Source organism: Lineus longissimus, chromosome 2, assembly GCF_910592395.1.
Source record: "Lineus longissimus chromosome 2, tnLinLong1.2, whole genome shotgun sequence".
Classification (NCBI taxonomy): domain Eukaryota; kingdom Metazoa; phylum Nemertea; class Pilidiophora; order Heteronemertea; family Lineidae; genus Lineus; species Lineus longissimus.
The window spans coordinates 27,633,166-27,659,566 of record NC_088309.1 but is presented as its reverse complement, the minus strand read 5'-3'; the positions used below and the strand labels follow the sequence as shown (position 1 = coordinate 27,659,566).

The following is a 26,401-nucleotide window of genomic DNA, read 5'->3' as shown; positions in this document are numbered from 1 at the left end:
GCCTCGCTGCGCTGACGAAGCAAGCAAGGAGAAAATACGTCTATTGAGATTAGTAAATGAGGCAAGAACTCGTCCGAGCTTATTAACAAGTTTGTACTGGGTCCTGCCAAGATGTAAAGAAGGCTTGCCATCATTGTTACGCTAATTAAGAAAAATCGAAGAGCAGGTGCGAGTTGATATTTCAACTTAATGAATGACTTTTTCGATAATAACTTCGCTGAATTATATGGGGACAACTAATCAGTGTGGTAATGTGTCAGTTGAGAATTGACATGTCAACAACAATGTTACAGAATGAGCAATATTTCATATATATATTGTTCATTTTCAAATTTTAATGAACATGGCGGGCGCTCTCCCGTCTCCCTCGTGATCACATCAGGAAACTTTACCGCGACTTGTGCCTTGTCACCATAACAAGAGGCCAATACGCCAATATGCCTGGTACTCAGCTGACAGTTTTAGAAAGTAGTTCCAACACCCCGATACCGACAACGTCATTGCTTTCGAACAAGAAAAGTGTTTACACCACTATTGACGCAATCTAGTACCGAGGTGGTTGATTGCCGTTGGACTGGTTTACTTGGATACCTCAATTACGCTCGCAAACCAACAAGGGCACATGCTAATTCTTTTGTCTTCTCAAATTGAACCTATTAACCAAAGTGCAGCTATAAACTGAACAAGTGTTTTTCTTACTTTTTTTGCTTTTTTGCCGTAAAATAAGGCTCTTAACAAGCCGCGGCACATGTCGTCAGGGCGTGAGGAGGGCACTTCACTTTCAGTATCACCTGGTACGCTCTCGGTAATGCTGTTCTTTAGATTGCTAATGATGAGTGAGGAAAAAGGTGTTGTTGTGTCTGAAAATCCTTTTGTGTATCGATTGCTTGCCCAAGGCACCTAGCTTAGGGATTTCAGCAAAGCTAACTCGTAACCATGTGTTCAGCCTGACATCATCATCAAACTGATGTAGTACAACTGCCTGCAGCGGTCAATCAAAGCCCCACAACACAAGCATTGGCCATTGTCTCAAGCGCGGAAAGGACCACTGGGTGCATTTAAGGATAATATTCCCCTCCGGTAAAGTCATTAGTCCCTCGCTGAAGACACGGATACATCGTAACAAGGTTACCGGCGCCTGAAGTAGGAGCCGGCACTTTCTTGGATTAAGTAATCTTACAATTTCCGCAAATATTGTCAGATAGTAATACCGTAAAAACGATCTTCCTGTCCCAGATCAATGGTGTATAGTCTATAAAAAGTGTCATATCATATACGGCTTTTTATCACCGGTGACATGGTTCAATATGTTTTTCATCATTTCTTACAATGATTTAGATTTCATGACCGAGGAAGTAACGAATTGATTAATTATGGAAAGAATAAAAAAACAAGGTGTCTCATCAAAATATAGTGAATAAGTGAGCATAAGGTGGAGAGGTTGGGAACGACGGTTGGATAAACAAAGACCTATTTCATGCACCAAATGCTCTTCGGTGATACAAACTGAACCTGAGCATCAATTCACACTTGAGGATCCTACGCCATGACATGTAACCTTGTTGCAACAGATTCATTACTGATTGACAACTGATCAACTGGTAGTGTGGAGCAAAGAAGTAATGACCACAGAAATAATAGTCTCGATATTCTCATTCGCGATAGGAAAAAAAAAATCCATCCCGATAAACCCATCACCTGGGGTCTCGGCAAAGCAATTATCTATTAAACCAACTTAACTACCACCATGTTGTGGTCCTTCTACAGACGCCACGTGGTATTTGGACATCCTGCTTTTTCATTACAAGTAAACACACAATTAATGGACAAGTGTTCCTAAAGTAAACAATATGACCATAACAGAAGGTCATTGACAGAAAAAGTAGAGAGTTCATCGCTGAAATCAACAAGGACATGTGAAAATGTACCCTTTTTGCGCAACCAATTTCTAGAAATGACACGGTCAGGATAGCAGACACGGGGTTGCCGAATCGGCGAGTGCCTAGGCAGAATTGCTGGTTTTGGCTACATCTAGCCGTTCGGGCTCCTTGCCTGACTGTTCATGTAACGTAACATCTCCATCGCTGACTATTATCGGTAAATCTCATTACTAAAACTGCGTCTTGCGCGTATGTTTGCAAAACATATCCGGATTGTATCCTATATGTCCCTTCTTATACGTAATCAATAATTCAAAACCAATAATTTCTGTTTTTGCTTGATCGACCTAGCATACCAAGCAATAATACCGGGGGCAAGGTCTGACCTACACCTGCAGGCTGGTCAGTGATCTGGGTAGTATCCATTTTTGCACAACAGTCAGGAACGCTATGCGCACAGAACATGCAAATTACATTAGTTGTCGCGCTGCATATTACAACGCCCTGGTCACCGGTCACTGACAGCATTTTGCCTTGAAGTTCGTTCGATCTCACCTTCATGGTTATCAAATGCAGATTGATCCAGTCTTCTTACATGTTTTATCAGCGGAGTTGGGATGAAATTGGTTGTCACCGCAGTATTTAAACAAGTTAAGTGGTGGTGGTCTCGAAGGGATACACTTGTAAGGAATTTCTGACCGAATGAGTCCATCACTAATGGACTTTCCAGCTGGATAACGATGTGAGATTATGTACCTGGTGGCTGTTAATATAACAAGCTCGATTAAACCCAATTAATAGGGAATCGTGCTGGACCAGTCTCCTTTAAAATGTACTTTTGCCTGGTCAGAATTAGTCTTGGCGCGATTGTTTTGATCCATTTCTCACGAGTCGTGACTGAGCGGTAGTTCAACAGCGTGACCAGAGCCTTAGTCTTGCATTGTGTAGTGCCATTGTCACCCGACAGTTGTAAGTGATGACGTAACGCAATGCAATGCAATTTCCCTAATACTAGCATTGAGTACTAGCATTGAGTAAGTAATACGTGAAGTAAGGTTACGTCAGCACTCGGCATATGCCCAGGCCCAGAGGTAATCGAGAGCTTTGTTAAATCCACACCAAAAAATGTGTTAGCTGAGGACCAATGTTTTGAAAGGCGATAACACCGCAATACCAAAGCAGCCTTTTAAGACAATCGCCACTACTAATTATCACCACTTTGATGTGCAGTTTAAGAGGATGGCAATGACCATTATGTGAAAGGAAAAGAGGACTGGTGAGAAGAACGTCCTCGGCAGTTTGCGTACATTCGTGGCCATGCTATGGGTATGTGTGGAAACTTCAATGAATGAAAAGCAAAATGATAAGAGGACATCAATCTTTTTAATGTCCTGATCAATATTCTCGCCTTTCCGTGGCCTTGCTGATTATGAAACAAGCAAGCCATCAACTGGAAACATCTTTAAAGACTTCATAAGTGTAGCTACACCTGCGTCCTTGCATGTTGTTTTATAGCTGCTATTTATCAAAGAAGATCCTTTACGATAGAGATGATAAGGACGCCACCGTCACGTCATCATAACCGGATCACGACTTCCAACTTCTTCGCCAGGAGGTTACAGTATAAAGGACAGAAAGGCCTGCTTGACAGAACTCCGATAACTGACTTTGACTAACATGACTTTGATGCATGTAACCTCTTTGTATCTGAAACAACATACCGGTAGAGATTGGACTAATTGTCTCTGATCTAATGTTGACCCTTGTCGATCAAAATAATGAGTTACTCTAAATATAACATGGGTATAGTCCATTTCATAACAGGATAACCACCAACGCTACGAACTTCTCCAACGGCAACACTAATTCATCCAAACACTCGTATGGCTTTCGTTGTAATGAATGAAATGAAATGAATATATCAAATTAATTCATTCTCTAAATGCCACAATGGCCACAACTCACTTCAACGAGGAAAAGCTACGGCCAGTGGTTTTCCAGAAAGGTAGCGAGAATTAGAGTTAAGCAGGTGTCCCAAGTGGCCTTGGTTGGTACAGCCATGTGTCGCCAGAGAGCTTTCAGAGACAATGTAGCATCATTAATCATTCACGTTGTTTAATTGATTGCTATGTTGTACCATTAACGGTATTTCATCTCCTGTACCAAGCCTGAGGCACGAGTATCAGGTTTACGCGTTATTATCTAAACTCTGCACGATGTAATAACCATTTATCGAATATCGTTGTGGCCAGCCACACTGTTGTTTTTCCAGGGCGAAAAGTCCGAAGGAAATACAAGACTCGTTTTATTATCGTTGACAGATCCAGCATCAGAATCGACAAATTTCATTTCAGTTGTAGTATTGACATGACATATTATCATGGTCTTTCTGAAAAGAACAAAATGTTTAAACACACGCCGGATTTCTTGTCAGTGTAACCAAAGTGCCGAGAGACTCCGAAAGGGCTTACTAAACCAGCTGATTTCCCTTTGCGCTCTCCACCAGTGAGTTTTTGTCTACAAAACAAAAAATTATTCATATAAACTCTGATGTAGCTATGGTTACCAATCTCTACTAGCCATAGGCCTACGCATTGAAATCATGATGATGGTCGTCGAAAATGTAAACATGGGGCCTTTGGCTCTTAATCTGGTGATAATACATCTTTGAATCCGGGCTAATGTCATCGCCCACGAATTTGGGGTATATTTCGTGGGTTCCCTGGGACAATTGATGCATTGAATTGAAATAAGAGTTTGTGTCGGAGGAAATTGTAGTTGAGACTTCATGGTGACAAGCTCCATGTTCGTTAAAATGAACGACATCTTTGGTATGAACGACAATGCGGATTTTTACATTCTATCTGCACGAGGAGTTAGGAAATAAGACACTCTTTGGCCAAATGCTGAACTCGTATTGAAAAAGGGCTCCCCGTTTCCTCTGCTTTTAAACGCTGTGGAGATTATTTTGAGAGAGAGAAAAAACTATTGCCTCGAGTATCATCAAGTAATCTGCTGACAGAATGGGGCGAGCGAAACGTTCAACAGGCATCTCTTGTCCATCTGAGGCTGGGAGAGGGCTAAGGATATTGGAATTTCAAACCCTATGTACCCACATGCGATGCCTACCTTAGAATGATTATCATGCAGTTCCTTCCTATATTGAAGCACACCTTTTTAGAATCCTGCAAGGAAATGAGCTTCACGACAACATGTTGCACCAATTTTGAATGAACTAGTTGGCAATTACATGTAGTATTAGACAATAGAGTTCACATCGATTCCTGTTAAAAACATTGCTTAATCAGTATTTTTGGGCATGTGAAACTCGTTACTGGTATACATGTTACATATTAGCCCGAACTTATGAACTTCTTAATATTATAGTTCTAGCTTGGAAGTAAACCTGAGCTTAACATGATAGATAACAAGTTAGTAAACCAGAAAGGTTCGGCGAGATGAAACAACGTAATGTTTATATACCGTAAACAATGATTAAGTAACATAAAAAATAAGCTACCTTGTCTCCGATAGCACTGGCGACACACGGCTGAAACCAGCCATGGCCACGGTTAGTCTCATTAGGCCAGTTTTGTTAATTTAAGTTCAGAAATTGCTATTACTGCTCTACAGTGTGTAGTTTCCATGAACTCGTGCATAGGTTTTTGGGTTGGGAAAATCAACTTGAGGTTGGCTTGATTGTGGAAAACCAGTGCCAGGATTGCTGAATTAGGCAACAGACCAAACACACAGTGTACATGAATACATCACTTGATCTTTGACGATATACTTAATGGTGTGCATGATATGACTCGACTGCCTGATCCCTTTGACAGCCAATGGTACATTCACTCTTGGTTCAGCCCAGCGTCAACATATACGCCTGATTCCTCCGCCTCAACCTAGCCGTTTGACTTGAGAGAAACGGGAAAATCAGAATACGAGCTTCGCCCTAACAAGATGGTTTTAACTCTTCAGAAGATATTTCCACATCAGCAACCAAGCATGGTTTCTCACATTCCCGCTGATTATTTCTGATGGAGAACACGATACTGTCACGATCTAATGCCAGCGTCTGATCTTTGAAGTTACTATAACAATCGGCTGAGTTGAAGCCTGAATGAATCTAACCGTTAGCAGATTATAATCATTATGCGTATTCAGTCATTACGCGTCGCTCTCAGAAGACGATTTCGTGCCTAATTGACGAAATTCTGGCTCGTCTCCCAGCTAATCATGACTAACAGGGCGTAATTGCTCATTGGCGTTTTTGACAAGTGGTTAATTTCTAGACTAGAAGTGGGTGCTTTATCATTTCTCTTGTTGTTACTCAACCAAGGTGATATTCACAAGAATGCTAGTACATTGTATATATATCCTGAAGCGGATACATTGGCATTGTCCATTCCATCTACTCCCAAAATGTGAAGGTGTCAAATGCGTTCAAACGGGTGTATTTGACTGGATCACCGACTCGAGCACATCCACTTGAGTTCACACTGCCGTATGTTGGCTTTGAGTCTCCAGCTTCACTTTATTACCAAACAACGAACCAAACCATGGTTGCCGTGGCTGATTTCTAGACACCAAGGTAGCAACCTCCATATTGTTTATAATGCCTAATGGGTAATGTAAAAAAAATCCATTTCTAACTGCCATTTCTAGTTTGATATCGGGAAAAGAGGCCGCACTCGTCCTTCGACAAACAAAGGTGTGCTGGGTCCATAAGCGATCATCTTGTGTCAACCTCAGATAAGATATCCGATGTGTCGTGTTAAAAGCCTTTTTGTTTTTCTTGGCAGTGAAATGTGGCGCTTTTATATGAAAGAATAGCAGTGGTTATGTATTGATTAGGTTGGTACATCAGAGGCTTGCTCCCATATTCAATCTGTCAGAATAATCGCCGAACATCGAAAAACCTGGCAATAAAATGAAGCACATTTTCCGCCATATAGACACAGATGCGCTTCATCAAGCGATGCCTTCCACCACGCTAATCTACTGGAAAAGAATGTTTTAAGGCGAGATGTGCCACTAAACGCGAGGTTAACCGAACATTTGCCGCGTAATTGGTGTATTGAAACACCGCGGGCGGAATAAACTGGTCTCTAAAACATAGTGAGATTGGAGCAAGCTATGAGCAGCTGATGCCCCAAGGGGACACCCACCATGTTTCCCCAGTCTCTTGCGACTGCCTGTCGCGAGGTTATAAATCACATGACAACGATATTGGATATTTAGTTCCTCGTCAATTGCTTGTCGAATGGTATTTGAATCTTGACGACAGCATTTTTCAGTTCAATTACCTTTTTAGATTGCTAATAAATCTAATCATTGGGTGAGAGAGCACGCAATTGAGAAGCCTAACCCTGAGGCACGGCGAAAGATTCCATTCCTTGCCACCTGGAAAGCCCCTCCCGAATAAAATGTCCCCTATCCTCCAACAATGAAGGATAAAACTCGCCTCTCGACAGTGTTCTCAACATCCGTCACCAAACCCATTAAGTCTCAAATAACGGTATTCATCATGGAACACGAGTAGTGTCTTCCGATATTGAATTTTCTTATAGACAGATAAGTATCATTATTTAGTGGTGATGACAGGCCGTTAGTCCAACTGCATGTAAGTCCAAATCACGAGTGACGCTCCACAGCACCACAGAACCATGAAGACCAGTAGTTTTGATGAACTGCGTATATTGATATGGTTTTGATGGGAATACGCTATAAACAGGTTCTACATATAGAAACAACCGACTTTGTTCATACCTCGAAAAAGAGTGGAATGCTCCTATCAAACCCCAGTTGGCTATCCAAGCTCTCCGGGCAAAGTCTAAAGTCGTATCACCGTCTTTCTCCATCAGCGTTACCAAGCATTTGAGCCTCCTTACCCATGTCACCATGGCACGTTGTCAACCCGCATCCAAGAATAGAGATGTAAGACTGTTTGATCTCATTTCCACCAATCAAGACAGTTCCATCGCGTGGCCACAAAAAACTGTTCAGATTTAATGAGCCCAATTCTCAATCCACTGATTTATGATTTTGCACCGCTTTAGTGAGTGTTTTAGGCTTCAAGAGTCCAACTATCTTACGGTTTTAGTGGTTATTTTCCCATGACCGCATTTTTGCTACTTGTATTTCTGTTTTTCTCACCCCAAACGAAGGATAGCTATACTCCTAAATGCTTAAAGAACATCTTAAAAGATGTTCTTTCAAATAAACTCATGAAACTCGATACATAATAGAGTAATGAGCGATTGGGAATCTGGTGAGTTTTTGGGTGAGTTCGACAGGTTTTGTTATGGTCACCAAGGCCGATATATACACCGTGTCGACAAGAAAGAGAAGGAATTTCGTTTTTTCCCACTGGAGCAGCTCGCGCAGCTCCATGTTCACGTTCACAAACTATGTAACTATACCCTGGATTTCGGTAAGTATTGAGCATCTCCTGAGGGGTGTACTCTACTCTCTCCCAAAGAATAAGGAACGACAAAGTTAGTGTCAGCCTTATCTAAATGGAATGGTAACATATCTTATTGCATCTTCGCCATTCGCTTGGGGGGTGTCTCCTTCCATTTTGGACTGATCTTCTCAATGTCACATCTAAAAAGGCCTGCAGGTGATTGTAGCCGCGACACAGTCTCTCTCCAATATCTGTCACGAGAAACGTGATCGGGAAGCGAGCCTTTCCTTGGCGACAACCAGGTTATCCCGACTCCTCCCGATATGATTATTTCCAAATTGTTGCCCCCGGTTATGGCTATGTTCAGATAATTAATTAGTTTTAGGAGAACGGAAGAGAAATAGGCGATGAAATGTGATGTGATTTTTTTCACAATGCGAGGGGAACCCTTAAACCGTGGGTTGAAATAAGCTAATGCGAGGGTCGAGCCTGATAAGAATAACACCTTTATCTTGGAGAGGATGAGATTAAGATTCCGTCAAATAGGATATGATCACTATTGATCGGGAGACGGGCATCCTTTAGTTGAGACGCTGAGCAAGGATGAGAGTAGACGATCAAACCGGAGATGATATAGACGAGTGGCGTCGTCTAAAAAGGGGCATCTGGCTCATTTTTTTTCGAAATATGGTTGTCCACGTCGTGCAGTCAAATTATGAACAACCGGCACCTCTGTGGTTCTTAGTTCGATTCTTTGAACGGTGCTCACTTTTGTGGACACATGTCCTTTAATCGAAGGAACAAACTCCTGTACCCGGCCCTTGCTACCGTCTCAATTATGGCAGTTTTCTTCGTTGTATAGGAGCTACACGTAGTGCCTTGTCTAATCACAAAGTCTCCAAATTAGCACATGCTGTTTGTACAAAGAAGCCAAGCTAGTCCTGTCTTCTTTATCACCAAGATGGGTGATGATGAGGATTGACATTATCCAATTTCGTCGGGATGATGAGGTGATCTGAGTCCTTGTAATCTCCCTTCGTCTTCTCAACCCACATACCTCAAATTAGTACCAGAATCAATATGTCCCACATTATCTCCCTGTAATCTTGGTGTGTGCATAACTCTACCAATCTTTGTGCATACATTGACGACAATGAGAATCATTATTATCATGATCATTAATGTCTCCAGTATCTCGTTTTTTATTTCAACCGCGGGTGCTAATTTCAGTGTCAGGTTGCTGAATCATATCTCTTGTGGGACAAAACAAGGTATTCGGCGACATTCAGCATTTGATTAGTGTGAAGGAACACGTCCTTAAGAACACAGGATAAGATCGGGGGCCTAAATTGTAGAATACAGTGGAACCCCGGTAACACGACCACTCATGGGACCGTGGTCGGAGTGGTCGTGTTACAATAGATTCGTCCAATTTTGAGAGAAAAGATAAAACAGACGGTGGCTGGGAAAGTGGGAAAGGCGGGTCATTACTTTTTTTTCCAAGAAATATCTCGACCGATCGAGATATTATCTCGAGATTATCGAGATATTTCCTAAAAAAAGATTTGTCATGTTGAAAAAATAATTATGTAATGTCCTTTTCCAGCCACCGTACTCTACATATCTCCATTGTTTTATGTTATAATTCATGACTCTGACAAGTTTACAATACACTACAGGTATCACTGGAGTACGATTCCGTTCATGAAGTCACACCATCATCTTTCAGAAACTGTCAGTCGAGTATAATTGTTGATAATAATGATGACCAACTATGGCTTATCTTGCCCAGCAGCGCACGACATGAGATAGTGCGATCGAAGTCTCAAACACCAATAAACAGAGATTGACAACCGAATTAGGAATGACACCCCGTCGTCCATTTCGTGTAAAATGTAAGGTAGCCGTCGGAACTCGCCAGCATCCCTCGCGGTATTTTCTCCCTTACATGCCAATACACCTCACATAATTGTCAGGGGACCGGAAAGTTACAAATGTAACACGTTTACAAGTGACAGGCGTCGATGATTCCCCCAGGAAGCTCGCTAATATACCCCCACCGCCGACCAGGAGAGCATACGTATGTTCTATTATGAGTTTGACGGGTCGCAACGGGAGTTATGGTTATCGCAACGGTGACTTTTCCTGCCGGTGATATTTTGAAGGTGGGATAATTGGCGACCGACTTTTATCGCCGGATATAGCGCTGATAGTTAATGGAAGTTCCCGATGGTATAAACGCTATATGTCATGGTTGCTAGAAACCTATCAGGTACTAGGGCCTGGGCATTGTTTGCATGAAGATAAATACCACAGTGTCAACGGGTCCTAGAGTCACTGGAGAGACATTGGGAAACTAAGGATGATATCACAAGGTGGCCATCTCAGCCGTTCTAGTTTCATCTTCAGACATAAGCCTTAACTCGTCGTTGAAAAATGATGAAGGACTTATTCTCCATGGGAACTAATACTTTCGCAGCGGTATCATTTTCAATGGGGCAGCTTTCACAATCCAATCTCTTTAGCACAAACAACATGACATTCGTGTAAAGGCATACATTCAATTAATTTTAGTCAACATTCAATTAGCTGTGATTTAGGAGCAGGCCAATATCCATATGAAGTTGGCTTCTGCGAAGGAATATCATAAATCTCTCTAAATAGCTTAATCATAAGCCATAACTCATGCGATGTCCTGTTGGCAATTGGATCAAGACTTGAAGAGGAACTTCTTATTGATGATAAGGAAAGATGGTTGGTTGGTGGGTCCAAGCCGCTTTTAACTTAGTTGGTACGGCATGTTGTTTAGATGCTGATCATGAAAGGGATGGGTATCTTCGAACAAGAGGGTCAGTTGTATTTTCCTCTCCTCGCGGTTTAGGGAGGTATTACCAAGTGAAATGCCAGGAAGCTCAGAGCGGCCACGAGAAGGTCACTGCAGGCCTCAAGTGACACATATTAATCAATGAGAGAAGTTGGCTTGGGGTGAAGGGAGGGAAGTGGCATTCTCTGGTAATGCTTTCTCTGGGAATGTTGACTGATCCCGCAAAGGGCTTCAGGCTAGGATTTACACCGAAACCTGTTGTTGTCTGTCGGAAACAATAGGCCAAGTAAACGTTTGATTATAGCTACATGCTACAGCTTCCGTCTCACACTCAAAAACCTACAAATAGCCTTGTTCTTCAGGCAATCATCGTTGAAATAACGGAATGAACGTAAAAACCTATATCGATCGGGAAAATAATTAGCTTGATCGGCTATCCAAAATCAATCTGATTGAACATTTGATCGAATCTGCACTTCCCTGATCGAATTTATCTAGTTATAAATGGAAGTCTTCAAACAAGATAATTACATTGTGTTATTATTAAGTATATTATGCATCATGTCTTAATTAGCGACTGTAGTTGACATGTTGAACATGATACACTTGGTTAAGACACATGCCGATGATGTTCCCGGGTTTCATTTCACGTAACGTATTGCATCAATGGTGAAAGCATGGTAGCGTTTTCAGACCAAATCTGCTGGTTGTTCCAGAATCGATGAGAAGTTAGCTTTATGATTCAGCGTCATCTTTTCAAAATCTTGATGCTGATATCCACGAACCTGAGCCTGGAAATCTGTGCACGATGAATTTGTAACATCCTGTAATATGATTACTGATCATTCTAAGTTATATTGAGGTATCAAACTCCAAAACAACTAAGTATAAAGAACATTGCATTTTCTACTTGTACAAAGCAGTTAAGGACTTGGGGAATTAGATTGCAATTAGCTTACTTGGTATTACATTATCAAGAGGATTACAGTGACAATTATTGTCTGAATGTAATTCTCATAGATATGACGATGCTGAGCTATTTTGAGCTGTATTCAAATGTATCATATGGCAAACTTAATTACTCCGCCCTGTGTACCGAATGCAGATTACGAATACCTGATATTCAGAAATGTTCAATAATTGTCCTCGATGACAGAAAGCTATGAAGGTTATAAGGTGGATCAGTGCACCAGGATGTAAGCAGCCAGAAGCACAGAAAAAATTTTATGCAATGTTTCGGCATAAAGTGGTGAAATTCAGCCGAGCCGAATTGATGCAAGACAAGACGTAACCTATGTTCCTGCTTGATAGAGTTTTCGAAGATCCCTCCAAAAATGCCAAGTAAGCGAACCTCTATCCAGTTGTTTGACATGATCATGATGTCGAACGATGATATAAGCGTTCGCGACTTTGGAAAACTCTCCGCTGGAAGAAATGCCCCGAAAGACAACAATCGCGATGCAGCGATGCAGCGATAGCGCCATCATATTTCTATAAATCAGGAGTTCGCGGTGGGCATCTTTAAATGTTCAGTAGTCACTTTGACACATCTCCGATCAGCCCGATATGAGAGCATGTATCCACATCATATTTGGAAGTCACAGATTACACATCACAAGATAATCGTCAGTTATGCCCGTTGTGATGATTCTCCGCAAGCCGTTCCCTGAACTCTGTCAGGGGTGGGTAAACTGACAGATGCTATACCGATCACAGAGTCAAGGCGAGTTACGCGAAGATGGCAAGCAGCGGATCGGAATTCTACCCGGCGAGCGGATTCAGTTAAGACGCTCAGTTTGAATTTTATATTTCTTTCCGTTAGTAATCCCCTATCAAGCTATTAAACATAGCAAGTTATCGGTTAAAGATTAACGCCTTCTTTTTTCAAACATGTCTTACTCAGAGGCAGCAGTGAGATATATATGTACATGTATTGCCAGCAGATGGGAACCACTGTTATTCCGGTGACTATGATCACTACCTTAAGGCTTTATCATGATAGCCTGAATCATTGACAAGCCAGGTTAAGGGCACTTCATCTCTGCCTCCCAAGCTGAATGATATTACTGCAGTAGCGATGTGATGGACATCAAAGTCATCTCCCGTTGTCACTGCAACCCAAGTTTATCAATAACTGATCAGATCAAACGCCATGGTGCATTATTAGCAGACAGTACGCTGCTTTTTTGTGGAAGGCTTTCAGCAGGCCTTCCCTTTTGTAAGAAGCAGACGGTTCGTACTTTAGTGACGTACTATTTGTATAAGTAAGAGGCATGGCCTCATGTTATTTAGAACAAAGGCTTGCTGGATTGTTACTGATGAATCTCTTCGACGCATTCTATCTACGTCAAACAATGCTGCGGTTATAGCCTGCATCAGCAGAGGCAAGATCACCATCAAAGAGATATCCTATACATGTATATTGCAGCTCATCCCCAGACTCAGTGATCAGAGCAATGCCTTTGGTAGAGATCAATAGCCTTGGACAGATGGTGTGCTTCATTAGCCTCAACAGAAAGGGTACACTCTAAGATCCCTATCGGCCATAACTGTGTCAAGAGCTATGGGTCGTCGTGCTGGCGAGTTTAAAAAATGTTATAATGCGAACATTGGTATTTTGGTGCGAACATACTAGTAATCGATATAAAAAGCTAAACTCCCACGTCGATTAAATTGTCAATCATAAATAGCTAACGTTCGCCAAATAGAACCTTCTTTTTGCTACAGCTACCATGACAACTGACGCGCCGACTGAATCGTTTTTGAGGAGAGGAATGTTGCTCTCATCAGAGGTAAAGGCCACAGAGAAACGAAGTTCAATCACGTCAAATCAGGAAAACGATACTTGGTTTACGGATGATGGTTTGAAATCAAGGTTTGCTTTATCTACATGGGAAGGCTTAATCAGAACACATTTTCTTTTAAACCTAGCGTAGTCTATTAGTTACGTCTGTACGTTCAGCGTAGTCCCGAACGTTGAACTACCATTGACTATCAGCAGGATTTCACTGAGAGCTCAATCAAAAGTGAATTCCAATCTGATTTCATTTTCACTCTTCGCCCGAAGGTTTTTCAATCTTCACAATACGTAGCTGTGCAGGGAAGCACTTATCATGCGAAAATTGGATTGTTTTTTCCCTGTCAATCCGAAGTTAATTGACATTCAATCCTTCTTATAGCTTCTTAGCTTCTTAGCTTCTCAGCGCAATCGGGTTCTTTCACTTGACGAATACGACACTTTGTAAACTCACTGATCAAGTTGCTACAGTTACAATGTAAGCATGATATAATCGTAATGAATCCTGATCTCAAAGTTATTATGACATCAGATCTACTGGAACGGTCTTGGGATATCTGGGAGTGCAGATACAAGGATTATTATTAGTGTTATTCTCATTTCCGTGAAAGCAATCTTACCTTAAGCAGGACGAAATGCGGACTCGCATTGCTCTAATGGTATGGCAGACAAGCAAGCCGAAATGCACGATGTAATCCACGGCAGAGATATTCCGAATCAAATTTGCACAGTCGTTGATATTCGCAGTGATAGCGCTCAATGTTGGAGGAAGCTTGATATTTTGCCACGTACTTGATGACCATCTACAGGGGTTCATTCCCTCTGACTAAACAATATATCATGATATTGGTACTAAATCTTTGAAACGTCATTTTGATGGGACATGTCATGGTGCCTACAGAGCAATTTCATATAACCTTTGTAGCCAATGTTTGTTTAAAAACGTGTCAAATGAATTTATCTTCGATGAGGAGATTCTGCAACACACATGGAACAAACTGTTTATAAGCCAGAGCATGTATTTCAATTTGTAATGAGCAATTTCATCTTACTCTAAGAGAACAATTAATCTGTCCTACCAGCTTTGAAAGACAGGAAGCAATTATCAGCTCTTACCGAGATTGTAAAGTAACGTTAATTTTCGATGATGAGACTGTCACGGAAAGAGTCATGGAAAAGATTGCAAAGATGAAATGTGATAGCCTTCAGCCATGGCATTAAGTATAATAAACATGTGGGAGTTCAAGTAGAAGGATCAGATCATCTGTTCCCAAATCTTGCACTGAAAGGCTGTCGATTCTGTTCAATACATTCTAGACAGTCATGACAGTTCCTGGTCCAATATCTCAGCGTCTTCACTCATTGTATGTGGAACGCTTGATACCAAAACTATCTTGTGAGACTCTATTGTCAAATAACGGCTTATTTCATCTTTTGTTTTTGTTGGGGAACACTGAGATATAATTAACCTACTAAGAACCTGAAACCACTTCTAAATCACTCATCCTTTAGGGTACAATACGGCAGGCTTTGTAGGAGCATAGTTCCATCCTTTCTCGTGGTGATCTTGTGACCATGCAAATGGTGCAACGGTGGTCTTTTGAACATGGTATTGGAAATCTGATTCGTTTTGATCACCGATATCTAAAACTATGACTTGAACACTGAAATTGTACAGTGTCTCTCCAAAACCCGCGCATCAGGTGTTCAAAACTAAGGGTTTGTAATCACTTTTCTTAATTTCATCGCAGACACCATGGCATGTATCAAGTGATACAGCAATAGAACATTTCCGTAGCTGAAGCCTGAAGAAAGTGTGAGAGATTTACGGCTTCTCCGTGAAGACCCACAAGACGCCCGAGACCAAGTCACCTCTTAACATCATCATCCTTTATCCACCTTGGCTAAAGTTAGTTCACATTGAAAGGAATGGTGCCGTCAATGGTATACAAAGGGAGAGAAAGGACCGAGTTGATTCCAATAATTCATCCTCTTCTTCATCTCATTAAAGGCTCCGTTTACGATAACTGGCGATGGGAAGTCAATCACCTATTGTTGAGGCAGTAGGTGGCTTTGATGGAGCGTTTCCTTACCTGCTTCACCGCTACAACCACAGCTCATTTACGTTACAACCTTGCGCTTCTGGCCATTCAGCTCCAACTATTGAACAGATTTCAAATTGGTCACCTGTTCTTCATGATAAACCATTCAAAGAGTTACCTTTTTGGTTGTGGTTTGGAAGCTTCTATTCATTGACCACCTCCGATAAAAAGCACACTCAATACCGCGGATTCTCTGTTTTGATGGCGTAAATGTTGTTAAAACGTACTTCATTACGAAGCTGCTGGTGGAAAACCTTCTTATCAACTACCGGTATCAAGGTGTATTGCCCTTGCAAGCCTATTTGACATGTAGATGTGTAGTTCATACGTGGCAACTGGCATGATGTGTTAACATATTTCATGGTTGTTGTTTTATTATTCCTCTTGCATGAATTATGCCTAAGGTGTACATACATATGCAAGCTTTAGATTTCAAGATACTGGGTCGACATGTGCTGAAGAAGAAGTCAAGCAATGTACATCCACTCGAAAGAGCACTCACAAACTCTTTCCTTCTGATCCATAAAGCCGTCGTCCAAGCTAAACCTGATTGCTGATGACACGTAAAAGACAAATATACCATGAGGAACATATTTTGCTGTCTTTCGTCCTGATTTCTCCCTTTACTCATCAAAGAGAACACTAAAGCAATATATGGTCTTTGCTCTTGTCTCGTTCCCTCCTCATTAGCCAGATTCTGAGGAGTGATCTCATCAGAAGAATACTTTTTAAGCGAAAACAGCGCTAAGTAAACTAGCCTTCTTTCTGCTAAGGTGTGTTTCGTCATGCTCTCTCTTTTCAAAGAAAACACTCAGGCAAAGTACGATCTTTGCTCTTGTCTTGTTTCCTCATTATCCAGATTTTGAGGAGTGATCTATCAGACACACCATTGACATGATTCGATTACCGATGACCAGGCGATATCTTCCTTCTTATATCTCTAGGGTCAATAGGTATGATATATTCGACGCTCCATCAACAGTGTTTCCCGGCCGGCGCGTGTGAAAAATGAACCGAGAGACTTGTCGATGATAGAGCTTTGTCTATAAATCTTGCAGCTCCGGATGAAATATTACCACCACATTATTTATATGATTTCACGTTGATCCGATAAAGCTGCAATAAGTGTCAGCTCCAATACCTTGTGTAATCAGGAATATCTGTGTGAACGCAAGAGAATTGACCTGGGACCTCAATGAAAAAAACTGAGTGCGTATTTCTCGTCATTGGAAATCTGCTTTGACTTTCGCTTGCCATATACTAAAGAGGCATGGTAAGTTTATTGACCACACTTCTGTGCGATAGTGATCATTAATGACAATGATTAGAGATTGAAACGATACGGTGGACATTTAGGGCGTCTCTATATTCTCAGGTTTCAATGTAACTGATTAAAGGGGGTTATCGTTCTCCCAATTAATCGGGTTGATGTGAATTCAGTTAGGCAGGTTTCGCGAACCTAACGGACGAGGAAGGAAGAAAGTCTCTGGTTTCATCAAGTCAGACGCGAACTCATTTACACGAAACTCGTAAATCGACTTTTTTTATCCTTAGTAGCACGGGAGCGTCACCATAAGCTTAACTATAGGAGTTTCTGTGCACTTGCAGAATACATTGCATGAACACATGACAATATCCCGTTAAAACAAATGTGATCGGCCATCATCATGATCATTACATTTGACGATGGTTTCTGGTCGTTGGCGGAATATGAACAGCGAAAAGCTCTTTGAAACAGGGCGCGATCCGCCATCGAACATCATAAGTCATTACCATGCTTTGTGGTTACCAGAGATAAACGTGGTTGTTTAGCAAAGAGCATCATTTCTTCATGCGAAGGACACGAATTGGAAAGCCATATTTTTTCTAGAGCTACTAAAAGGAACATTGCAGAAGGTACACTTATAGTACATGTACATCTTGTGTTTTATCGAAATGCATATTACATGAATGTATGACGTAAAAACCACTAGCTTTGTTTGTTATTTACTAAAACATGGTAACCTGCCACAAAGGGTTTGCGACGTGATCCATATCATCGTCTTGAATAGAATAATGTCCCTTCCTGATTACAGCCCCTTATTCTCAACGTTTGTTCCCATGGCTACAACTAGAGAACGACTTTGTATAGTCTGCTTGGTGATTTTCTGGCTCAGTATTCAATGTTTTGCAAAAGTTTGTTCACCATGAACTTTAGCCAGTACACACTGAAGTTGCCCGAGTTGGTGAAACTTCAGTACTGAAGGTTTTAGATCTCTATGAATTAAGAACCATACCCCGTACCTGATCCGTCACCATAAGTTGCGGGTGGACACTTTCACAGGTATTTAAAACTGCTGAACTGTGTACCTTCGGCGAATCAAATACAGGCAGCAGCCACAGGTGACTTCAACATGTCACCATTCAGATCTAAAGGGTTGCCTCTAATATAGATATGACAGCAATAACCCATCAACAATTACCAGATATCTCTATTAGTGATGGTACATATAACTTGAAAATGACATCAGCTGTCCATTAAAGATTTCGGAAGCTATCTCGGTCTCCATATCACTCATCGGCCTTCACTGATAGACAATAAAAGCCTGCCAGTATTGATGTCCAGTCCATATAAGTGTCATGTCGACATGTCTACAGGAAACACAGCCATCTTGTTGGCCCAAGGCAGCAGGCCATCAACGCTGTTTCCTTGATGAGGCAGGCTGCCTGCTACCGAAGGAACAGCTCATTTCTGCAGACGATTCACCCGACTTACGAAACCGCGATGCATACGACAGGGTGCAGAGGTGTCAAAGATGAAGACATTTGAAACGATACCTTCACATTCATTTCGTTTCCTCTTTGCTTGCAACTTGCTGTTATTATTTCAAAACCATCCATTGGATATCCAGCAATGGATCCAATGGATGTAACGACTCATTTCCATTGCACTACACTGCAAGGAAACTGTGCATTACGGCAAGCTTTAAGATCAGTGTGTCTCGTGTTTAGGTGAGAAAACATCAAACGGGATATGCATTACAGCTGAAAACAAATCTCATGAAATCGTTGTTTGATTCAAGCATCATTTAATGGCAAAAGCCATGCTACAGCACAGCGGAGTAAATCAATATCATTCAAAACGTAATCAGAAACATCGTCAAAAGAGCAATCCAGGTATTCGTGACCTCAAAAGGAGGTGATTTCGCTATCCCCTCATTACAAGTCGTAGGATAGACTCCACTATAGATACAAAATATTGATTAACTGGCTCAGTGGGAGTAATTTGAACTTTCGTAACAGTAGTATCGGGAATATTTGATGATCACCCCAAGCCATTTGAAAGTTGTGAATAGATGAGAAGCCTCTGCATGAGGCCTTTGTTGACGACATTTAGGGATTCTCTCTGGCTGTTTTTTTTTTTATTTATTTATTCGTGTAAAATACATGTACAATATTTGATATAACATGACAAGACATTGGATTATGAACAAAATAAAACGTACATGCATTACACTGGTAACCATGTAGGTCGAGACCTATTATATGGCACCAGATAATATGGGTTGTGTCGTCGGGGTGCCGGCGACATGCGCACTAAGTGGGCCGACAGTTTGCACAACGGCAGAAAGTGACGAAAGTGCACATGTCGTCGACATCCAAACGATCCAACCTGTCAAAATAATAAACATTAAGGGACGATTTAAAATGCATTTTTTTCAAATTATGTAATTGGACCGGGAGGCTGTTCCACAGCTTCGGTGTCCTCACCCAGTATGAGGCACCGAACGTCTCCGAGTGGAATCTCGGCTGCGCCAGTCGTAAACCGTCGCCCCTTACAGCCGGGGTTATATAAAAACGTGCATTAAAATCCAGGACATTATAATAAGAATCGTGCATAAAAACTAGATCCTTGATTTCCCGACGGTACGACAGGGGCAGCAGAGACAACGCTCGCAGACGCTCCACATATGGCATATCAGGGCCTAAAATGTGACGAGTCACCCTCCGCTGGACACGCTCTAAAGTTTCAAGATCACGTCGCACATGTGTGTCGAATACCACCGTACCATATTCAAGGCGACTACGCACAAGTGATTTATACAACATGATATTCAAATTAACGTCTGCAGTACGCCCGCATACACGCCTGATCATACCCCACATTCTACTTGCACTGCTTGCAATACCATTGACATGAGATGACCATGACAGGTCCGAAGAAAAGACAATACCAAGATCCTTGAATTTATCAACCCGACACAATGCAAAACCATTGATATTGTAAAAGAAGTGTGTCGGATTTAACTTCCTAGTAACACTCATGACCATGCATTTGCTTGGGCTAAATGTCATGCCCCACCGTTTACTCCAAGCGTACAATTTATCAAGGTCGGTCTGAAGTAGCAGACAGTCGGTTACAGACTCTATCTCCCTACACATTTTGGAATCATCAGCAAAAAGATCCATGGCAGTACCGTCACTAACGACCTCAGCAATATCATTTACGTACAATAAGAATAAAAGAGGGCCTAAAATTGACCCTTGCGGCACACCAGACAGTACATCTAAAAGTGATGACTCCGAGCCATTAATCACAACTCTCTGCTTCCTATTTGTAAGATACGACGTTAACCAACTCAGAAGACGTCCACAGATTCCAAAGGAACGAATCTTATGTAATAAGAGGCAATGGGGAACGGAATCGAAAGCTTTAGCAAAATCCAAATATATAACATCAGTTTGACCCCCACTATCTAAGACCTGGCCCAGTCTATGCTGGAACTGAACAAGCTGAGTGGCCGTTGACCGCCTGTTACAGAAGCCATGCTGGCCTTTATAGACTGACGGACTTAAGACTGGATAGATACTGTTATAAATGCAACGTTCCATTACTTTAGAAACCACAGATAGGAGAGACACGGGTCTATAATTTGAAATCAAATGCTTGTCTCCCTTCTTGTACACTGGCACAACGTTAGCGATTTTCCAATCGTTTGGTAAAACACCTGTCTGCATTGAAACGTTGAATAAAAATGCGAGTGAAGAACACAGTGTAGAGGCACACTCCCTCAGAACACGATTAGAGACCCTGTCAGGCCCACAGGCCTTAGTCTTGTCCAGCCTGTTTAATACCGATTTCACCTCAACTGCTGTAAAGTTAACAGAATCAAGGTTATAATTATCATACATGGTAACATCAGGTTTTCTCAAGTCGTTGTGATGAGAAAAATTGGAATAAAAATAACCATTGAAGGCTTTTGCCTTGCGCAGAGGAGTCACAAAAGACTCATTGCCCAGCTTCGCTGTCTCTGGTATAGAGTTTGATTTGGTTTTTGCGTGATAGAAGTTCCAAAAACGTTTTGGGTTTCTACGCACTTCTGATCCAAGATTGTTTACATTCGCTTTGTATTTGTCACGGGTCAAATTTCTGAGTTCATTGCGCAGGCGCCGGTATTTCCTCCAACAAGAGTCACTGTTCCTGTTTTTTGCGCAGCGGCGGGCAGCATTCACTTTTGTTGACATGCGTCTCACTTCGCGGTCAATCCATGGCGGATAGCTTTTGTCACGAATAGTTTTCCGCGGAATAAAGCGGTCTAATCCAGTGTTATACACACCTAGCCACTCTGACCACAAACATGTAACATGTAATGCACATGTAATCACGTACATTTCTCGATGTTCTTAAAAGTTTCAGTATACTTGAACACCATGTTTTTTTGTCATAGTGATTATGCACAAAGTCAAATGAAAAACGCACAACGAGAATAAAAGGATGATTCATGGAATGCGTGGGGGCGAAAGCTGCTTAAAATCTCTCAGAAGGTCACGCACCTCTACCTTGTTGATATAGCAGTCAGTGGCTGTGCGAATGAAGGGGAAGGGGAAGGTGTCCGCTAAGATAGACTTGTTCCCCTTTTTGTCATCTCGTCCTGCCCAATCCATGATTTGCAGCCTAATTGACTTTATTTGTCAAATAATGAGTATTTGGCTACTTTTAAAGTAGATCGAGGATCTTGGATTTAAGGCAATGATGGCCACAAAGCTTATTTGTTGCCAGTATGATGTCAAGACCACAAAGCTCCTGAGAAAAACTTGATAAGAGATACATGTATATGTATAGTTTTCCTTTTCCTTTACGAAGTCCTGTCTGAGACAAGCAGTGTATAGCTGTGGTTTATGAATGGTGTGTCTGACGAGAAGTGAAGTCGCCACCAGGGAAATCTTAGCAAAACAAATAAGGAAGGTGAAATTGAATAAGATGAATATGTTATTTGAGCCGATCTGGCGAGATGCAATGAAAAGGTACACTACCAGACATCCGTGTAAATATGGATAATCAATATATCGACTGAAGGCCTATGGCGCGGAGGCTGGTAACCAATTAAGTAGTAGGCTGCTCATATAATGTGAATACATTCAATAGCTGCTGTATAAAATTAAGCGAAGGTTGTGACTATTTGAAGCAGCTGAAAAAATGTGCTCTTTCCACTGCCAATATATACAAGCACCGCGAAAATAAAATATCGGTAGAAAACCTAATGCGGAGGGAACATTGATATGTAGGCGGAAAACGATGTTTTAATGCAAGGAAACCGAACAGAAGCTTAAATCAGTTTCAAGAAAGTTTCTTATAAAGACGATCTCCACCAGAGTTTTCTTCACATACAACTTGTCAAGGATCTTTATGTCTGCGTTAACTACATGATTGTATAACCAAGAAAAATCTTCCCAGAGAAGATTAGTCAGACATCAGGGAAACTACTACAATTTGATCGTGTGTGTTATTTTCAATCTACCGGCTGGAACCTATATACTGCAACCAGAAATTATCAAGCAAGTTGTTTTTAATGCAGGATCAAACAGATTTCAACTCACTCACTTTTCGTGATTCGGTGATAACTGGACCGGAAGTTGTCAAAGCCAAAATATATCATTTTTGAAGAACTACTTGAAGAGAACACTTCTCCTGGCCCATCCTCTCGCGCGCTACCGAAGGCATAATCTCTGTAGAATGAAATGACAATGAGCTTTCTTGTCGTTGCGTAAGACGGTAATAGGAGAGAAGTGGGTAACAAGGAATTCTACTCAGCAGTGGAGGGAAATGGTCTCAAAGAGCCTGGGGTGATGATGGATCGTTATCCGCTTTATATCACCGATACTTAACCCATCCATCAAGTTGAAGAAGGGAGACGAGATCAGACGAGAATTTAACACAATACGCATTCATTAAAGTGTCGTCAGATTTCTAAACATGTTCGTGTGAGCATTAAATTGCATGATGATATTTGAGACAAAAAAACGTATAGCAAATCTCGGTTTGTTTGGGATGGCGTGCTATGGGAGAGTCTGAGTGTTCTTCGTTCAACTTGGCTGACAATGGCAAGGAATGATGACAGCTATATCAAAATAATTGTCAGGTTTATCAAAGAATGTTACAAAATGCTACAAAAATGTCATTCATTTCATAAGAGGAGACATTGAGAGTAATCAGCAAGTTAGTAATTGAGGATGTCACTGTCTTGCATCAATAACGGACTTGCAATGTTCCCTTAATGAAATCAGGTAAATTAGACGTGCACGATGGAGAACTCTCTCCTCATTGTTTGAGAACGCTGGATGATAAATTGACACGTTTTTCTCCAATTCCCCCATTTGAAAAGTCTCTCTAGTGGCCTATTGTATGGAAAGACTGCAACATGTAGACCAACCAAAACAATGTTACAACGGCAGCGGAGAAATAGTACGCGATTCACCTCGGATGAACACGTTGTATTGAGAGGATACGTTTGTCCGTCAGGTTAGGAAGGAAAGTACTTCGATGACGTCAATCATTGGCCAGGCCTCAGTTCTTAGTCGCTTCACAAACCGCGTGCAACAACAAAAGTTCGATTTTACTGATTAGTAGACTGTAATGAGGACTTACCTGTCAATGAGTAAGATGATACCGTGATATCCATCCGTAGCTGTCTGAGTGCGTTCAATACCTCTTAATATATCCTCCTTCACGATGTCTCACTTGATAAGGACAAAAGACGTTTCAGACTTTTATTGACTATACGTGGCCGCATCCTTGGCTCTGGTACACGATGTGATCGCCTCACTACGAGAAACATTTGAACCCAGACATGAAAATCAATGCCTCAACCTGCGTATTTCGTCCACAGGGTGAATTGGCATTGAAAGTCTGATCGCATATTGGATGCAATGTGTCAGCATGCTAGTTCAAGCAATTGGACTTGTTGGCCGCCTCCTCCTCTTTGTTACACAAGCTCCGTAGATGTATGGAACCATTAGACTAATGTTTAAGTAATGTACCTGCCAAGGCTCACTGCTCCCCCTGGTATCACGTGTATCGTCTATCGGAGCAGGTGGGGCACTGTTAATCAATACAACACTTTTTTTGGTGCTTACACAAGTGCTGTACGAATTAATTGGAAATATTATTGCTTTTCCTATGAATAGTTTTGCATAAAACGATGATTGCATGGCGCATGATGAGTAAATTCAGGAATGCATGCGTAATAAAGCATCCTCATTGGTAAAGGAATGGTAAGATTGATAGCGTTCCACGCGGGATATTACCGCACTGATCAGCTTCTCATTACAGTGTTACGGCAGGCAAACATGGGATGATCTCCATTCTCTCCAGTTTATATTCTCGTCCTCAAGAAGCGTGGGCACGCCAATGTTCGCGGAACCCTGGTCCAGATAGCTCATACCACTGGGCGGGAAAAAATGAGATCCAGGGGGGTTGTGGTTGTTGTGAGGTGATAGGGGACATCCTGGACTAACATACAAGTCGCTACAATAATTCAGTATGAATTGATTTAATTGATAAATACATGTAAATCTTCTCTGTACATTATTACATTGTATTGCATACAACCTGAGAGTATCTACACTATTAATATGGCTACAATATTTACATTGCCATTATTATATAACAGGTACAGTTATTAACATCAAAATAAAGGAACTATTGACAAGTTGAATGGTTAGGGAAGTCACAAGGCAACCACTTTCGAAAGCCAATGGGATAGTTATGTGAACCATTGATAATCGTGGTTCTTGTCCCCGAGGTTCAAACAAAACTGATGCACCTTGGCTCGGAAACACTCAAAATCGTTACAGAGCGGGCATCGCCATGTACATGAAAACAGTCAAATAGTCCTCGCACATAAAATAGCACGTTCGCACACCTGCTGAATGTCCCGATCAAGTGAAATATCCAGCATCACAATGTTCAATGGTCTTACCAAGCCGGTAGTGACATATTTCCCGATGCTTTAGAAACGTAAGACATCGGAGACGGAAGTGACGTATAAGCTGACCCGTCATACGTCATTGCCGGAGATGGCAACATTGCTGGTGATGTCATCATTCGTTGCGTATATCCGGTGTAACCCATTGGCATTGGCGTCATCTGTGATGTAACGGGGTACGGTGGCTGTTGAGCGTAAGATGGGGTCGAATAAGGATGATATCCAGCAAAAGATGTATGAGAATCCACAGGCACGTAGCAGCTGTACTTGACGTTACCAGTCATTCCAGAAAGCCGTCCATCGTCAACTCGATTGTTACACTGCCTGGCCCGTCGCCTTGCTTGTCTCCGCCTGAAGTCACCACGAGCGAAATCCTCGACACACGCAGGATGAATTGCCCAAAAGTTGCCTTTGCCATTGTCAGCTCTGCCGCATTTGATGAAACACTCGTTCAGGGAGAGATTGTGCCGGACGCTGTTTCTCCATGCCTTGTTCTGATTGTTGTAGTAAGGAAAGCAATCCATGATGTACTGGTAAATATCCGAGAGTAGCATCTTTTTGACTGGTGCGTGGAGTATGGCCATGGAGATCATGGCTATGTAAGAATGTTCTGGCTTCTCAGACGTCCTTTTCGCTCCTCCAGTGGATGATGCATGCCTTTCCAGTAGGATCAGAGCCTTGGCCACCGAGGGATCTAATTCCTGACCCAGATGCGAGGAGGATGGAGACTTGCTGTGTGAAGAGACGCTGCTGGCTGGGGATGGTGTCCTTGGAGTGTCGCTATCAAGAGATGCTGGGGACCATGGCCGGTCTGTCTTCTTCCCGACGGCAGGTGAGGTCAGGTACTCGATACTGAAAGGATGCATGTTGGTTTGTCTTCGGGTGGAGATAGGTCGTTTGTATTGGCTGTATGGTTATTATTGGTGATATGATTTCGATATCTCCGGGCATGGTTTTATATTCTGGTCACACGGCCGCGTGGTCATTGGATATGGCAGCAATGTGTGCGCCGTATTTGTCGCAACTCGATCGCACCTCATTCCAAACACGATTGCGATCACGCTTATAATATTTTGACATTAACCACAAACACAGAACAAAGGAAAGGTTAATTATCCCTATTGTTGTGTTCATTTTTCCTTAATCA

At 41.8% G+C, this 26,401-nt stretch overlaps 2 protein-coding genes across 2 annotated transcripts in view; both read right to left on the bottom strand.

The window, feature by feature from the left end:
* Nucleotides 1–24,295, bottom strand: part of LOC135483342 (uncharacterized) — a 31,326-nt gene extending 7,031 nt beyond the window's left edge. The window contains exon 1 of the mRNA XM_064764150.1: nt 23,916–24,295. The gene's annotated coding sequence lies outside the window, so the exon portion shown is untranslated. The remainder of the gene's footprint in view (nt 1–23,915) is intronic.
* A 949-nt stretch (nt 24,296–25,244) lies between these two features.
* LOC135483054 (fork head domain-containing protein FD5-like) lies at nt 25,245–26,120 on the bottom strand. Its single transcript, XM_064763563.1, has one exon. It carries the CDS (start codon nt 26,118–26,120, stop codon nt 25,245–25,247), a length of 876 nt encoding a protein of 291 aa, XP_064619633.1.
* Nucleotides 26,121–26,401: the final 281 nt, after the last annotated feature.

Excerpts from the sequence above, each read along its gene's own strand:
- LOC135483054 (XM_064763563.1), bottom strand. The coding sequence starts at position 26,120 with ATGCATCCTTTCAGTATCGAGTACCTGACCTCACCTGCCGTCGGGAAG.